Here is a 17,691-nt window from a genome sequence, read left to right as displayed (position 1 = left end):
GATAGTTACATGGGATGGATGAATAATAATGAGATGATTTCTTTGAAGTTTCATGAGAGAGAACATTCTTACATGGGGTGCATGTTGTTAGAGTCGTCAATTTAAACTGGATCTATTAGGTTGGTCCCTTACTAAATAATTTAAATAGATTGGGTTAGAATTTTATCAATCTAATCCAAAACGGGCCAACCCGCCTAGGCTCGTGATCTGTACGAATTGGCTTGTGGCAGACTTGAGTTGTCTTGCAGGTTGAAAAATACATGTAAAATAAGTTTTATATTAATTTATTATTATTTTTATTATAATTTTAAAATAAAAATAATTTTTTTTTATCAAATGTAAGTACTCGTTTGTTTATGTTCACTTACATTTAAAATATCTATTTCTAGATATACCTCATTAAAACACTGAAGATATGATTTTTTTTTTATGTGGTAAAAGATGGTTTACTCGTCCCAGCCATCAATTTACTTCTAGACTAACACGGAAAAAGTAAATTATGGATAACTACTAATTATTAGTATACATAATAATATATCAATTTTTTATCTTAAAATTTTATGTAAAAACACCTTATACGTATCGTCTAGAAGAGTTTTTTTAGAAGAATTTTTTTAATGCTCCATAAGTTGGTTACGTAATCCATTTCGGCAATTTACTAAAGAGCGCATTTAGAGATCTAAATTTATCAAAAAAACGTATATTACTTTGGTATTTACCAAAGAATACACCTTTTTAAGTGCATTTTCTATTTTATCCTTCTGACAAATCTAACTTCTTTTTTTTCATTATCGTTTCTCACTCTCTCTTCTATTTACTTTCTCTTATGCATGCAGCCTATCTAATTTTTCCTCTCCGCTCTTCTCTTTCCATTTTTTTTTTCATACACGCATGCATAACATAGGCCTGATATATAAATCATATCAAGCCCACAACGTTTAGAGTTTAGTTGATTTTTTAATAACATTAGAATACATTTGGAGAAGTCGAAATAATTAATAGATAACATATTTGAATTCTTTACAACCCTATAAATCAAAGACTGATCCATTATTTATTTAAGCTTCTACGGAGGTATAAAATTGTAATAATGATGAATTGGCAAAAATTCTCATGCGTGGGCCTGATATGAATCATATCAGGCCCACGTTGGGGATTATTTTGTTGATTCTTTTTATTATATTTTAACATCTTTTAGAAATTGAAATAAATAATAGATAACATAATTGAAATCCTTGCAACATCAGAAATTCACAGGAATTGAAATGGGTGCAATCGAAACTCTCTAGGTCCATCAGTGGATTTTAACTAAAACCCACTGATCGACCTAGAGACCTCAGATTGCAGTCATTTCAGGTCTTGTGGATTTCTAAAATTGTAAGGAGTCCAAATATGCTCTCCATTATTATTTTTGACATTCCTAATGGTGGACCAAAGGTTTTAAAAAACTTAAATCTCTTTTTTTTCATTGTTAGGCCTGATATGGGGAGATATCAGGTCCAATAACAAAAAAAAAAGAAAAAAAAATGAGAGATTTAGGTTTTTCAAAACTTTTGGTTCACTACTAGGAATGTCGAAAATAATAATAGAGAGTATATTTGGACTCCTTACAATTTTAGAAATCTACAACACCTGAAATGACTGCAATATGAGGTCTCTAGGTCGATCAGTGGGTTTCAGTCAAAATTCACTGATAGACCTAGAAAGCTCCGATTGTACTTATTTCAGTTCCTATGAATTTTTAAAATTACAAGGAGTCTAAATACGATCTCTATTGTTATATTCAATATTCCTAGTAGTGGACTAGAGATTTTGAAAAACCTAAATCTCTTTCTTTTTTTTCCTTTTTCCTTTTTTGTCTGTTGTTAGGTCTGATATCTCCTCATATCAGGCTCACATTGTGTTTGATATTGAGAGATATCAAGTCCAACATGGGTCTGATCTCTTATAACAGTTTTGAAAAAAAAAATTAAAAAAAAAGATAAAAAAATAAGATATGGAAGAGAAAATATGTTACATGTATAGTAAAAAGGATAAGAAAGAGAAATGACTAAATTTGTAAGGAGGTAGAATAGGAAAGTCATTTTAAAAAGATATGTCTTTTTGATAAATATTAAAATAATATATATTTTTTAATAAATCTAAAAATTTAAGTAGATCTTTTAATAAATTATCCATTTAAATGGGGTTGAATTGAAAATTTTTCAATCCGTCCAAATCACATATCAACGCTCCCCTCTGTCAAATCTATGTACATGGCACGGGCCGATCCACTGAATGGCCTATCTCTATCTGATAGCTCTATGCGAGGCCATCGGAGGTCCCCATAATGAATATTGATTTGACAGAACTTCAACATGTCACCGATTCGCAGGTGTCCAGTACGGTTGTAATTCTGTCCAAAATTTATAATAAATAAATTTCACATTAAATATTCATCACTATTCATTTTACCAAACGAATACATAAATTTTGAGATTTTAAAAATTATTAACGATGCATCGCATTTTAATTTTTAATAACGTAGGTATTTTTTCTCAAAATAAATGTTAAATTAAAATAATAATCTAGTTTTTCTTAACTAAATCGAGTCAAAATAAAAATTAAATTATTTCATTAAATACTTTGGATTTCATATAAAAGATATTGATGGTATTAAAAAAAATCTATATTAAATTATCTTATTCATTTTGAATGAGTTATTTAATTAATTTATTATTTTTTAAAATTTTATGTTTTTTAAATATGTAATAAATTTTGATCTTAAGAACTTAAATTTAAGTTGTTATACCTAATGGTCTTGTAAATTGATCCATATTTTTGTTTTTTTTTTATTTTTGAACCTTAATGAAAAAATTAAAAATTATAAAAGAACATTAATAAAAAAAACCTAAAACATTTATTTATTTATTTAATATCTAATTATAATAGAAAAATGGAAAAGTGAAATAAAACTATAAAGGGAGAAATAATAAAATACAAAGATAGTTATTTCATTTGGACTTTTATATAAAAATTAATGATAATTTTAAAATTTTAATTAAATCTAAAAGCTATATCAAATTAATATTGTTCAACTGAATGACCTCTTTTATTAATTTATAATTTATTTTTAAAAAATAAGTTAAAAACTTTATAATCAGAGATGTCTATCTTCAAATATTATACTATATCAAAAGTTAACTTTAGTGCTACTTTGAGATCAAAGTAGCTCTAGCTCTAACCTTATTTCAAAAGTTAACTTTAGTGCTACTTTGATATCAAAGTAGCTCTAGCTCTAACCTCTAAGATGATTTTTTTTAAAATTTTTCTTATTTTCCCCCACTTTTTCTTTTATTTAACAAATAAAAAATATTAAAGATTTTTTTAAAGATTCTAAAATATAAAATAAATAAATGTAAGGGATCATCTAGGTAACTTTTAAATAAAATTGAACTATTTAAGATCACCCATGACTAAGGAGGTCATTCAAAATGAACAACATTAATTTGATCAAATTTTAAAAATTTAAAGTCATCAATGCCTATAAGGTACGAAATGGAATAATTTTGTTTTTATCTTGATTCGATTTAATACGATTTGCTTTAAGTAAGTAAATCTTTTGTAAATTTTATTTTAGATTGAAATACATAAGGAATATGTTAGTGTAGGGGAGTATCAGATGATTGAATCTGGATTTTGATTATGATAAATAGGTTCAAAGTTAATATTATTTATTTTCAAACAAATGTGAATGAGTTTACAGGAAAGTCCTAAAGATTCTTAGACAAAAGTTCTAGTGGATTATAGGCAGATGGAAACTCTAGGGGAGGTAACCCTAAGTTCTAGGGGGTGATAATCCTAGGTTATAGAAAGTCCTAGTTGCGGTTAGACAACGAAGAGTCGAGAACTCTAGGTGAAAACCCTGAGGGTCACAAACCAGGTGGAAGTCCGGACGGGTCGCGGAGCAGGCGTTCAACATAGAGTCCTGAAGTCTCGAACGTTAAGCAAAAATCCAGATGATCTGAAGGACAGATTTGGTAAAAGATAATTTCTCCTGAGAGAAATAGGTGAGGACGTGTTCCCCAAAGAGGGAACAGTAGGCATCGAGACCTAGAGTTTCTGTGAAACTTAAAGTCAGAACTGGACAGTCAGAGACTGTCAAATTCATATTATATATATTGTTTATTGTCTAGACTAACTTTATTTTGCAGAAAGTGAAGTGATTAGAAAAAGTTGGTTCGGGCGCTCGGAGTTTGTCTAGGCGCTCAGAACGTCGAAGTCTATCTCGATGCCAAGTTGGAGCGCGCTGATTAGACGAACCTACATCATAGTTCGAGCGCTCGGGGGAGGTCCAAGCGCTCGGAACAACCTATGAAAGCAGCATTCGACTAGAGGCTAAAACACAATATTCCGAACAACATATGCTTTTACGTGCTGCTCAGAAACCACCTCTTTGATGCCTAAAAGTTGTCCCGACGATGACTACATTCGAGGTCTGGTTCTAGAGATAACAATATTATTTAATTGTTAAGTTACTTGTACTTAATTACTGATTCACATTTGTAACTTATTCGTATTGATAGTACTTATCCATCGAAAATACCTTTATATGCGGATCTTAGAATAAAAATCATCAAATAATCCGAACCAAGTAAATTTTGGACTTATTAATATTATTATCTCTTCTTTTCTATCTATATTCTATTACATTTTACACGATTATTTTTAAATAAATGTAAAAATTACGAATGCTATTTATCCTCTAGCGCAATCCTTTAAAAAAATATTTTAGGAAAGGAAGGTGTCTTGATAAAACATAAGTACTTAATCATTCGATTTAATACGATTTGATTTAAGTAAAAAAGTCTTTTGTAAATTTTATTTTAGATTGAAATAGATAAGAGAGATATTTTAGAAAAGAAACATTCCCTTGATATAATATCAGTACTTAAACATTTTTGGGAAAAAAAAGTCTCCTTCTATTTTATTGTTTAATGTCTCATTTAAAAAAAAACTAAAAAAATATCTTTATCCTAGCACTATTGTGAAACACTAAAAATTTAGAGAATTTAAAATAAAACAAACTGAAAGAGACAAAGGAAGAGATGCTTTTAAATAAAGCAGGAACATGAGTTGGGATAATTTGTCTCTAAAATAATGTGTCTCTATGTTTTCTCATTGATCGAATAGTTATGATGATCTTATAATATGTATTGTATCCTTTGAAATATAATTTAATCCGTCCGATTAATAAAGGATATAAAAATATATAATTTTATAGACAGAAGATCTCAATTCGTAAACCACTCGCATGTAGTTGGCCGTTAAGAGTTTTTTTTTATTTTTTTATTTTGCCATTTTGATATGTGGTCACCATAATAAGTAGGGAAGATTAACCGAGACGGATTCAGTAATTTCCACTGATGTCCCAAGTTTGTCAAACTTTTTCAATTTGCACAATAAGTTATAAATTATTTTTAAAAACTTATTGTGTTGTTTTAATAATATTAAATTTATGGGGTAAATTGCAGCGGTTGAAAGATAAAATCCAGTTTATTAGAAAGGAAGACCAATAACTTATATAATAAAATTGCGTTTAGAGTTTTTGACTTAATCATCAAAAAACTAAAAAAGGAGGAGCATTTTTTAAAATATAATAAACTTTAGAGCAAGATGAAAACATTCGACAAATTCCAAAAGGCGGAGCAGGGTTGGTGAAGATAAGAGCGAAGGACGATATCGTGACTGTACTCTTATTTATTTGGACAAGAAACAGCAATGGTGGATCAGGGAGGCTTCTCTTCTTGGGGAAAAGGCAATGGCGGATCAATTCCTCCTGGGCATCGTCACGGCTTTGATCCTAGTGTTTCTTCTCCTGATAAGGTTCCGGGGATGCAGGCGGAAGGCTCATCTGGCCCCCGGAAACGGGAGTTCCTGCTCTATTCGAGCTGGAAAGGGTGGCGCTGGCACTGACGTTATCGTCGTCGGCGCCGGAGTGGCAGGCTCTGCCCTAGCGTACACGCTTGGAAAGGTGAGACGTTTCTTTGCTTCTCTCATCTATTTTAGGGGTTTTTTTTGTTTGGAATTTTTCGATGAGAAGGATCATTGCTTGATGTTTTAGGAAGTGGTTCTGATTGTCTATGTTTCTCCTCCACCATTTTTCCCTTTTGAACGAGAAGTTGTACCCTTTGATATCGTTTGTACTGTAGATAACTACACTTCGGAGGGAAAAATAGAATTTTGTGAAGAAAATCTACTTCTACTTCTTAGTAGATCGTGATAATATTGTCGGTCGGAAATCATGTTTCCGGATTTGTCGCAATTTTCACAGAAACGTTATGAAAAAACTACAAATTTATATGTCTGGAAACAACCTAATATCATATATTTCTATACAGGATAGTAGCAATGTTATACTGATGTTGAATATAATGAAATTACAGTGGTTTTAGTCAGTCAATTAAATGTATAGAAACCAGTCTCGTAGTTATGAATAATTTTTTACCTCTAACAGGATGGTAGACGTGTACATGTAATCGAGAGAGATTTGTCTGAACCTGACAGAATGGTTGGTGAACTTTTGCTTCCTGGAGGGTACCTAAAATTGCTAGAGCTGGGTCTGGAAGGTAAGCCATTTAGTCAAGTTGATTATTGCTGAATGAATTTCAATGATTGCTGCTCTCACATCCTAATGATCAACATTGAAAACTCCATTTTGTTTCCCCTGTCTGCATTCTCACATTCATTTAGATGAAATGACTAATTTCGCAATGCATGCTTTGCACAATATCTTTCTCATATCTTCTCGGTATTTGTGCCAGACTGTGTTGATGAAATCGATGCTCAACGAATCGTTGGATATGTCCTTTACAAAGATGAGAAAAGCACCCAGCTCACATACCCTTCGGAGAAACATCATGAAGATGTTGCTGGGAGGAGCTTTCGTAATGGGCGTTTCGTTCAAAGAATGCGAGAGAAAGCAATTTCCTTGCATAAGTAATTTCTATTCCATTTGTAGACTTTTGAATATCTGTTCATGCAGTAAATATTATTAGAGTATCACTTTTGTGATCGATAGATCATGAATCCTTCTTCCAGTGTTCAGCTAGAGCAGGGAACAGTCACATCCTTGATTGAAGAAAATGGAACAGTCAAGGGAGTAGTTTACAAGACTAATTCTGGCGAAGAGCAGTGCAAAGCTTTTGCACCACTTACAATTGTATGTGATGGTGCCTTCTCAAATTTGAGACGGACACTCTGCTCTTCAAAGGTAAAAAGAAGACCCAAAGTTCTGCCCTTTGTTCTTTCCAATAAGTATATTGATTTTTTATCATGCTACTTCTTTACAGCTTTCATTTAGAGGATCATTCTAACAATTTATTTATTTCCTTAGGTGGATGTGCCTTCTTGCTTTGTCGGTATGGTTCTTGAAAAATGTCAGCTTTCATTTCCCAACCGCGGTCATTTAATCTTAGGAGACCCTTCAGTGACACTGTTTTACCCAATAAGTAGCACTGAGGTTCGTTGTCTGGTCGATGTGCCTGGAAACAAGATACCGTCTGTTGCTAATGGTGAAATGGAAAATTTCCTGAAGACTGTTGTGGCCCCTCAGGTACTTTAGATTTACACGAATAGAAATAAATACATGATGCGTTACTCCCTCACCGTAATTCCTATGATCAATCAATTCAGGTTCCGACTGAACTGCATGATCCTTTTATTGAGGCCATTGATAAAGGAAGCTTTAGGTCTATGCCAAACAAAAGTATGCCGGCCGCTCCACATCCTACACCCGGAGCACTCCTATTAGGGGATGCTTTTAATATGCGTCACCCACTTACCGGAGGCGGAATGACGGTCGCCTTGTCCGATATTGTTGTGCTCCGTGACCTCCTGAGGCCCATCCCTGATCTCCATCATGCAGCTTCTCTTTGCAAATACCTGGAATCTTTCTACACCTTAAGAAAGGTAGTAAAGGAATCTAACTTTAATATGCTTGTCACTCTCATTGTTTGATTGTGCCCTGTGCACTGCCATTTTCTTTGCATGCCGGTAGCTTCTACGATAAACACATTGTCAGACGCCTTGTACCAGGTATTCCGTGCCTCATCTGACAGAGCTAGGAGAGAAATGCGCCAAGCCTATTTCGACTACCTGAGCGTCGGTGGTGTTAATTCGAGTGGACCGATCAGCTTACTCGCCGGTCTTAATCCTCGTCCTGTGAGTTTGATGGCTCACTTCCTTGCTGTTGTGATCTATGGGGTTGGTCGGCTGCTTTTGCCATATCCTTCGCTCGAGAATTTGTGGATTGGAGCTAGATTGATTTTCGTAAGTAATAAACTTTCACAATCGATCAATGTAGCCACACTTATCCTTCCTCTTTGATTGGAGCGACGTCTGACATCGTCCATACTCTTTGATTACAGAATGCATCAGGTATAATTTGCCCTCTCATAAAGGCAGAAGGGATCAGGAAAATGTTCTTCCCTGCGACTGTTCCTGAATATTACAGAGGCCCTCCATCCAACTGAGATGTGTGTTTACCTATTTGGCCAAATGTCATAATTGCTAGGAAGCTCGTCATCGAGTTAGAGTTACAAGGTTAATAACTGTGCTCAAGTTTTAAGATTGTTAAGACATTCAGAATTTTACAACTCTTAGCATTTTACCCTTTAATTACCGACTCCAATAAATGAAATAAGGTGTTGGAGGGATATTATCCCATTTCTGTCTCACTATTATTCTGTTGATTACTTGACGGTGTATTTTGCATTGAACTAAAATGAGTGGCTTTCCAGTACATTGACTTTGGGTTTTTGAGGAGTTAGGGAACTGAATGATCTTGTGTATGCGTCGGACTTGGATCAAGGTGTTGGATATATGTGAATAATGATAACTAATCGATCGTTAATTTATATGGATGTTTTAGGGTTTAGGGTTTGTTTGATGAATAATGATCATTAATCGATTATTAATATTATCCATTGGTATGAGTCTCTAAATAAGGAGGTTGCGATCTCAGGTAACATACAACCACGTAAAAGCTCTCTACCTCTATTCGCCTCCTCCTTTGGCATGTATCTCTTACTTGACGGATTATCTGTGGTAGTAGTCGGGTACCTCTTAGTTCGTCGTGACCATCAGTGCTTGGTGTGCATTACGATTAACCCTTGTATCTTGGGAAACAGACGATCCGAGAAAACCTCAAAGCACAACCGGAGGTGGGACTAATCAGTTTCAAGGAAACTGTGTCCATTGCAAGCCTCGGCCTTAGAGATAACAATTTCACCCGAATCCGATGGGTAATCCGACATTCGACCCGAATGGAGGAGGATATGGAGAGAATTGTTATACCCGATTATAATAAATTGGTATTCGGGTATGAGTATTTCGGGTATGGGTATGGAGGCGGATGTGGTAAAATCCTACCCATATCCTACATGATACCCGATATATAAATATATATTAAACCCTCATTTTTTATTGGAAAAAAAACTTTAGCCTGCTTTTCGTCTTAGAAAAAAAGACTTAGTTTGTCTCTTTATCCGGTCATCAACACGTATCTCATCTTCTTTTCCACGGAAAATGTTCACCCGATCGAAGGAGCACGAGACAAGGAAAAGCTAATAAGTACATTGAAATATTTTTTTTTAAAATGAGAATGGTATGGAGTAATAGGATGATGGGTAGGATTTGGATATCCGAAATTCCGACGGGTATGAGGATGAGTATGAAAGTTAAATATCCGATGGGTATGGGGATGTGTATGGGTATAAATATAATAAATGAGGATGAGTACGGAGGATATAAAATCCTACCCAAATCCTACCTATTGCCATCCCTACTCGGCCTCTTTGTCCGCTCGACTGCATGACTGTCCGGCCGTATGCTCGCTCGGCCACTCACTCACTCGCCCTCCCACTCGCTCAGCCTCTTCGTCCACTCGGCTGCACGCTCGTCCGGCGGTATGCTCACTTGGCTGCACGCTCGTCTAACCGTACGCCGTTCGGTCTCTCACTTTCTTGACCTCTTCGTCCGCTCGGCTGCACGCCCGTCCAACCGTACGCTCGGTCTGCCGCTCACTCACTCGACCTCTTTATCCGCTCGGTTGCATTCCCGTATGGCTGCACGCTCGCTCGGCTGCTCACTCGCTCGGCCGCTCACTCGCTTGGCCTCTTCGTTAGCGCGACCTCTTCATCCACTCGGCTACATGCCCATCTGACCGTATGCTCACTCGGTCGCTCATTCGGTCGACCTCTCTATCCGCTCGGCTGATCTGCCTGCTCGATCGCACTACTCGTTGGCTGTTCTGCTGGTTGGCCACTCAACTTGATCGGTATGTTCTGTTGCTCTGCTCGCTCAACCACACTATTTGGTCCGTTGCTTCGCTCATTCAGTCGTCTCCATTGCTCGACCTCTCAACGACCCGGACATTGGGCCAACTCGGCCGATCTACCAACTCTGCCACATGTCAGCTCTGCCTCACGATCCGCTTAACCGATCTGTCCACTCTGTCAATCTGTGGTCTATGTTCAACACTTGACAGAAAATTAACTTCCACTGACAACTGAGATTATCAATTTAGATCATCTTGACATATAAATAAATTTAATTCGGTATATTTAAATTCGATTAATTCTAAAAGATAAAAAATCTTTAGTAGATTGTTTCTTGAACACAAGATTATACTAATTTTATCTTAGCTATTTATATTAATGATGAGTAATTATTTATAATTTTTTTTTTATATTAATCTAATGATAAATTAACGGAAACGTTGAGCAGTGAACCACTTTTTGTGACAAAGGTTATGATAATCCGTGAAGAGTGGGAACGCCAGCTTATCTGAACGAGTTATTCACTGAGGGTAATTTCTCTCTTCAATCTAGATACACTGAGGGAAAATGCACCCCAATGTCGGCTTTATGGTACAGTACAGACGATTATTGAAGCTTTTACTGTACGATACCGACTATGCACTGCATGCATGTCGGCTTCTGATTGATTGCACTGCATGCATGTAGATCTAATGACGAATGATATACTACCATAAAAATACTAAAGATGTATTTGGTTCTAGGTTATTCTTAATAATCTTGATTATCCATCGAAGATTATCAAAAAAAATTTATTTGTTTAGGTATTCGATGATTTCCGAGTAATGTTCCATACCCGACACGTCAGCAAAAGGGTCATGCAGTCCGGAATCAGAAAATCTTATAAAACTAAGGTTTTTCTTGATTCCGGGATTAACGATTTTTTACCAAAAATACCCTCCGATAAGAAAAAACATGAAAAAAAAGAAAAAAATGTAAAAAAAAATTTAAAAAAAAATTTAAAAAAAATGTTTATAAAATTTAAAAATTTTATTGTTTTTTAAAATAAATAATTTAAAAAATAAAAAAAAAGTAAAAAATTTAAATTTAAAAATTTTTAAAAATTAAAAATAAAAAATTTGTAAAAATTTAAAAATGTTAAAAATAAAAAAAATAAAAATAAAATAAATAAATAAAAATTAAAATTTAAAAAATGTAAAAAAATAAATAATATAAATATAAAAATATAAAAACATTAAAAAAATAAAAAAACACATAAAAAAATAAAAAAATATACAAGAAAAAGAAAAGTAAAAAAACATAAAAATAAAATAATAATAATAATAATAATAATAATAATAATATGTATAGTTGATTTTGTAACTGCGGATAATACGGTAAAATATTAAACTAAGGTATTCATTAAAACCTTCAAACAAATAAATTTTTGTTGCATTACCTAGGTTGAACCAAACAACATTTGGTTATGTTTTAATCCTCATAACCTTGGTTATGTGATTACCTGGTAATCACATAACAAAGGTTATATATGATAACTTGAACTAAACGCACCCTAATAAATTAAGGATAAAATTTTATGACAAATAATTTTCGTCCTAAATAAACAATAAATTTAGCAAAAAAAAAAATCCAAAATTAGTCACTAATTTTGCAACCAAATAATTTTATCCTAGAAATAGCAACAACTTAAATTGCATCCCACATTTTGTTGCAGTTTGACAACAAAATTAAATTTTGATCCCAATTATTGTGATAAATAAAATATTTGTTGGCGATTTTGCAAAGAAAATCAGATTCATTGCAAATTCTGCGACAAACTAATAATTCGTTGCATATTTTGTGACAAATTAAAAATTTGTTACAGAAACTTAATATTTTTTTAAAAAATATAAATTTGCGACAAATCCAGAAATCACCCCCAAATATGGGACGAATCAAGGATTCATCCCCCAAATCTGAGACAAATCCAGGATTTGTCCCAGAATTAAAAAAAATAAATAATAAAGAAAAATCATTCAAAAGCCCTAAATATCGACCTAAAGATGTCAAAATTTCATAAAACAAGTTTTATAAGTTTCTAATTTGGTTCTGATAATAAAAATATCATCATCCAGAAATTTAACCTAATAAATTAAGTGTGGTGATATTTTAACATAAATTAGGTCATATTCGTGTTAAAAAATCACCACACTCAATATATTAAGTTAAAATTATGGATGAGAATATATTTATGACGGGAGAAAATTATGAACCCATAGAAACTTGTTTCATAAAGTTATGAGATCTCTAGGTCTATATTTAGGGCTTCCAATTCATTTTTCTTTTATTTTTTAGGTTTTTGAAATCTAGGACAAATTTTGGATTCGTCCCAGAATCTGGAACGAATTTTTTATCATAAATATGTTCTCATCCATAATTTTAACCTAATATATTAAGTGTGATAATTTTTAAAAATGAATTAGGTCATATTTGTGTTAAAAAATCACCACAGTCAATATATTAAGTTAAAATTATGAATGAGGACATATTTATGATCAGGATAAAATTATAAATCCATATAAATTTATTTTATGAAAATTTGAGATTTCTAGATCCATATTTAGAGCTTTCGATTGATTTTTTTTTTTTTTTTTTTTGCAATCTAGGATGAATCTTGGATTCATTCAAGATTTAGGGACGAATCTTGGATTCGTCCCAGAATCTGGGACAATTTTGGATTTGTCCCCAAATATGGGATGAATCTTGGATTCGTCCCAGAATCTGGGACGAATTTTGGATTTGTCCCCAAATATGGGATGAATCCAAGATTCGCCCTAGATTTCAAAAAATAGAAAAATAAAAGAAAAATCAATCGAAAGTCCTAAATATTGACCTAGAGATCTCAGAATTTCATGAAACAAGTGTCCATGGGTTCATAATTTTCTTTTGATCATAAATATGTTCTCATCCATAATTTTAATCTAATATATTGAGTGTGGTGATTTTTTAACATGAATATGACCTAATTCATGTTAAAAAATCACCACACTCAATATATTATGTTAAAATTATGGATGAGAATATATTTACGATGAGGAGGAAATTAGTAACCTATAGAAACTATATACAGTTGTTCTTCTAATTGTCTGGTAATGGACGTGCTACACTATGATACTGCCGGAGACCTCTAATAAGCTTGAAAAAACCAGCATTAATGGACTGGTATTAAAGCTATTATCAGCTCATTGAAATGAAGCACCAAATAGTCCAAGATGCTTCATTTCGAATGGTCTTCAATGGGTATTGATCCTATTCAAAAATGGAAAGGTGGATAGTTGGAGATATAACGTCTTCGTTGACTATACTCCGCTATGTAAAATAAGAAACGTCAGTATCGAGTCAGGAAAAGAGTCTCTGGTGTTGGTCCTCTGACGCTCAAATCAATTACCGGAACTGTAAAAGAAGTGGAGCAACAGTAGGATTAGCGCAAACAATCACCAAGCATACCTCCGCCGATGATGGATCCCCTTTATATAGAACCCTGGTAGGCGACGCACAAGCCACTAGAGGCGTGGGCATATTCTCTAATATATCCTATGAAAGGACTTGTCAAGAAAGTACATCTGACATCATACCTTAACAGGATATGGATATCCCTGATAAGACAATAGAAACTTCAGCCGTATGATCTGTCTGCTGACCATATCTCATGTTAGCGGCACTATCACTCAAAAGGATGCTGAGAGATACTACAGTGAACCCGTTGCTTGGTTGAGCGGGGTAGTCGCTCTACCGATACTCCTATGCTTCGTCCCTGGTCAGTTCCCGTTGCTTGGCCGAGCGGGGTAGCCGTTCAGCCGGAACTCCTCCGCTTTGTCGGCCTCAATTGCTCTTCCCTGTGATGACTATATAGTAACAGACTCTCCCCCGTTCAGATAAGCTATCCGGTCTCCTTTAGCGTCCTGCTGCTCCTTACTGAGCGTCGGCTATCTTACGTATCTTCCTGAGCTGAACTTCCATTGGACTTCGGATCACCAAGTGTCCGATCAACTTTTAACTTTTCATCTTGTGCCAACTCCCATTAGAGTTTCGATCACCAAATGTCCGGTCAACCTTTGACCTACTTGGACTTTTCCCTTGCTAGCACCACTAGGACTTCCACTGCCTAGTTCTCAACTAGATCTTCAATGATTAGTTCCGCTAGAACTTTTATTACCTAGCATCACACATTAGAGCTTTTCCATTACCTAATATCCAGTTAAGATTTTTCATTTTCTAACCTCTAGTCAAAAATTTTTTAGACAAGTATCCAATCCTCTCTTAACAAACTTGAAGTAAATCAAACTGGTCAATCATGTCCAAAGAGGATTGTACCAACACAACTCTGGACTCGTAACCCCGAAAGTAACGAAAATTATTTTTTTAAATAATTTCTTTAAATTGATAGCGGTCATATGTCAAGATTTTTAGAGCATTATAAGGTTCAAGGGAATGGAAAGACGTACTAAAAAAAATTTAATTGAACTAACGTATCTAAGTCAATAAATTTTGAACAAAATTTATTAATGACTTGAAAGATTTTGAAATTATAAAATTTTAAGATAATAAAAAAATATATGTAACTCTAAAATCGAAGTCATAGGAAGGAAGGTAAATATTAAAATCCAAATTAGTAAGTACATGATGAAATTCTTTGCTTAGATTTGGTCCCTCCATCTTTACTATCATTTCCTCGATAAAATTGAAACGATACATACAAGATTAGCATGGCCCTGCACAAGATATGACATACATAAATCGAGAAATCATATCAATTTTAAGATAATACAAGAAAATTATTAGTGTGGTCTAATCTGAGATGTCTACCTTCAAATATATATTATATCAAAAGTTTAAAACTTTAGTGCTACTTTGAGATCAAAGCAGCTCTAGCTCTAAGATGGTTTTTTATTTTTCTTATTTTTTTCCACTTACCTTTTTTCCTTTTATAACTAGCTATTAAAACAGGGGGAAAAGATAATTATTAAATATATATTTTTTAATTTTTATTAATATTCTAAAATATAAAATAAATAAATTTAAGGGATCGTCTAGGTAAATTTTAAATAAAATTGGACTAAATGACTTTTAGTTAAAATTCACGGATCAACTTTAAAAACTTAAAAGATTTAAAAATATAAATAAATTAAGAAGGCCATTCAAAATGAACAAAATTAAATTGATTAAAATTTTAAAGTCATCAATGCTTATGAAAGGTGAGACGTTTGGAAAGGTGAGACGTTTCTTCGCTTCTCTATTCGATTTTAGGGATTTTTTTTTGTTTGGAATTTTTCGATACCGAGAACCCACAGGAATGGGAGCGATTTCCCTATCTTTCTTCCCATTTGAGAAACTTTTAGCATTTTGTGTGCCGCCTCCTTTTTAGGTGGATTACTTTTGCCTAAAATATTTTGTTTTTTTCAATGAGAAGAATCATTTCTTGATGATTAAGGAAGTGGTCCTGAATGTGACCTATGGGGTTGGTCGGCTGCTTTTACCATTTCCCTCGGTCGAAAATTTGTGTATTGGAGCTAGATTGATTTTTGTAAGTAATAAACTTCCACAATCGATCAATGTAGCCACACTTATCCTTCCTCTTTGATTCCAGAGTGCATCAGGTATAATTTCCCTTATCATAAAGGCGGAAGGGATTAGGCAAATGTTCTTCCCTGTCATTGTTCCTGCATATTGCAGAATTCCTCCATCAAACTGAGATTGTGCTTACGTATTTGGCCAAATGTCATAATTGCTAGGAAATTCGTCGTCGATCTACTCTGACAAGATAAAGAGTCGGAAGGTAACTACAAATGTGTCTGTTGAGATGAATCTGGGTCTATATCTTTAAAATATATAGAGTTTTAAGATTGTTAGACATTCAGGATTTTAGAACTCAGCATTTTACACTTTAACTACTGACTCCATTAACTGGAATAATAATGATGCTCAGCTCCAATGAACTGACAATTATTATAATATAACATTATGTCAATTGGATATGTTACTATGTAATGTAGAATAATGTCATACAGTTTCTTGTGACCAGCTCAATTTTTGAATCTTTTGAGTTCTACTGACTTCTATATGGCTGAACAGTCAGAGGGACCACGGTAGGTTGAATGGATTGTTAGATCTGGTAAGCCATTCAGTCTGATAGTCCGATTAAGCAATCGAATTGGATGGGCCTCAGACGATCTATGATGTCGCATTATTCACGTTGTAAATGGGTATTATCTTTTCAGTCGCTGTAAAAATAGATTACTATTGCAAAATAATTTTATAAGATTTGGAAGTTAGTTATGCTCTGAAAACTAATTTTATACTGATACTAAAAGAATAGAAAAATGAATAATCTTGGGGATGAGTTGGACTTGGGCTCAAGGATCTCTCAGGAATGGAAACAGCAGCTGATCTGAACGAGTTATTCACTTAGGGTAATTTCCCTCTTCGATCTACATACACGGGCACGTAAGGCAATATTGATGGGTTAGTAATAGTCTTCTAATGTCCTCAATGAGCTAGAGTAATGGACTTCTGATGGTCAGGAAACGGACAGCCGATTAATGGGACAAGTCCTTATTCCGTGAGCAGTGTGACCACCAATGCACTACAATGAGCTAACTGGGCTGATGGAGGCTTGTACTATACAGACAATGCACATGTCGGCCTCTAGTAGCCCAACGAAATGCTACATGTTCTAATTAGTAGTGTTCATTTGATTCGATTTGAATTATTATATTCGGATTATTCAAATTTTATAATTTTTTAAATTCAACAAGAACTAAATTAAATTAACTATCAACTAAATCAAATTACCCAAAATTAATTCAGATTATTTGCCAAATACCAATTAAATCAATTTTCTTTTCATTTCAAATTTTTAATTTTCTTTAAATAAATAAACTTTAAATAATTTATATTTACAAATAAATAAGTTCCAAATTTTATAAAATAATTTCTTATAACATAAGAAAAAAAACTTACTCATTCCAAATATTATACTAAAAAATTATAAAATATATATTAATTCCTTATTCAATTTCCGAACAAAATATTCAAATGGAAAGCTAAATACAAAATTAAATCATTAACAAAACCAAATAATCACAATATTATTTCGTCAGACGGATTAATAAATTGATCCGAATAGTTCTAATAGATTGGTATAGACGTGCTACAATTGTACCACTATAGAAAACAGCTTTATATTTTAATATTATTAAGCCGCTAATGGGTTGGTGATAGGGAACCCGTGATCAACTAACTGCCCAGACATATGTTTCCGCAAATGCAGGCTGCCAATATGCTTTCCTTCTGCTACTAATATTGGGCCTCTAATAGATTTTTGTTGAGCAGC

The 17,691-nt window shown here is 33.5% G+C and overlaps 1 protein-coding gene and 1 non-coding gene across 4 annotated transcripts; both read left to right on the top strand.

The window, feature by feature from the left end:
• Nucleotides 1–5,763: 5,763 nt before the first annotated feature.
• Nucleotides 5,764–8,717, top strand: LOC122055857 (squalene monooxygenase SE1-like). 3 transcript variants are annotated; one of them, XM_042617519.1, is made up of 8 exons: nt 5,764–6,013; nt 6,497–6,608; nt 6,804–6,978; nt 7,081–7,252; nt 7,376–7,594; nt 7,675–7,950; nt 8,077–8,310; nt 8,409–8,717. In XM_042617519.1, the coding sequence occupies exons 1-8, from the start codon at nt 5,801–5,803 to the stop codon at nt 8,511–8,513; spliced, it is 1,506 nt and encodes a 501-aa protein (XP_042473453.1). In that variant the 5' UTR covers nt 5,764–5,800; the 3' UTR covers nt 8,514–8,717. The 3 variants fall into 3 exon arrangements, with proteins under 3 accessions (XP_042473453.1, XP_042473454.1, XP_042473455.1); XM_042617520.1 differs by lacking the exon at nt 8,409–8,717 and having other exon boundaries at nt 8,063–8,283; XM_042617521.1 differs by lacking the exon at nt 8,409–8,717 and having other exon boundaries at nt 8,039–8,175.
• Nucleotides 8,718–15,012: 6,295 nt separating this feature from the next.
• On the top strand, nt 15,013–15,117 carry LOC121968743. Its single transcript, XR_006108282.1, has one exon. It is a non-coding gene; the product is annotated as a U6 spliceosomal RNA (small nuclear RNA).
• The last annotated feature ends 2,574 nt before the right edge of the window (nt 15,118–17,691 follow it).

This window comes from Zingiber officinale, chromosome 3B, assembly GCF_018446385.1.
Source record: "Zingiber officinale cultivar Zhangliang chromosome 3B, Zo_v1.1, whole genome shotgun sequence".
NCBI classification, from domain to species: Eukaryota; Viridiplantae; Streptophyta; class Magnoliopsida; order Zingiberales; family Zingiberaceae; genus Zingiber; species Zingiber officinale.
This window is presented reverse-complemented; position numbering and strand designations above follow the sequence as displayed.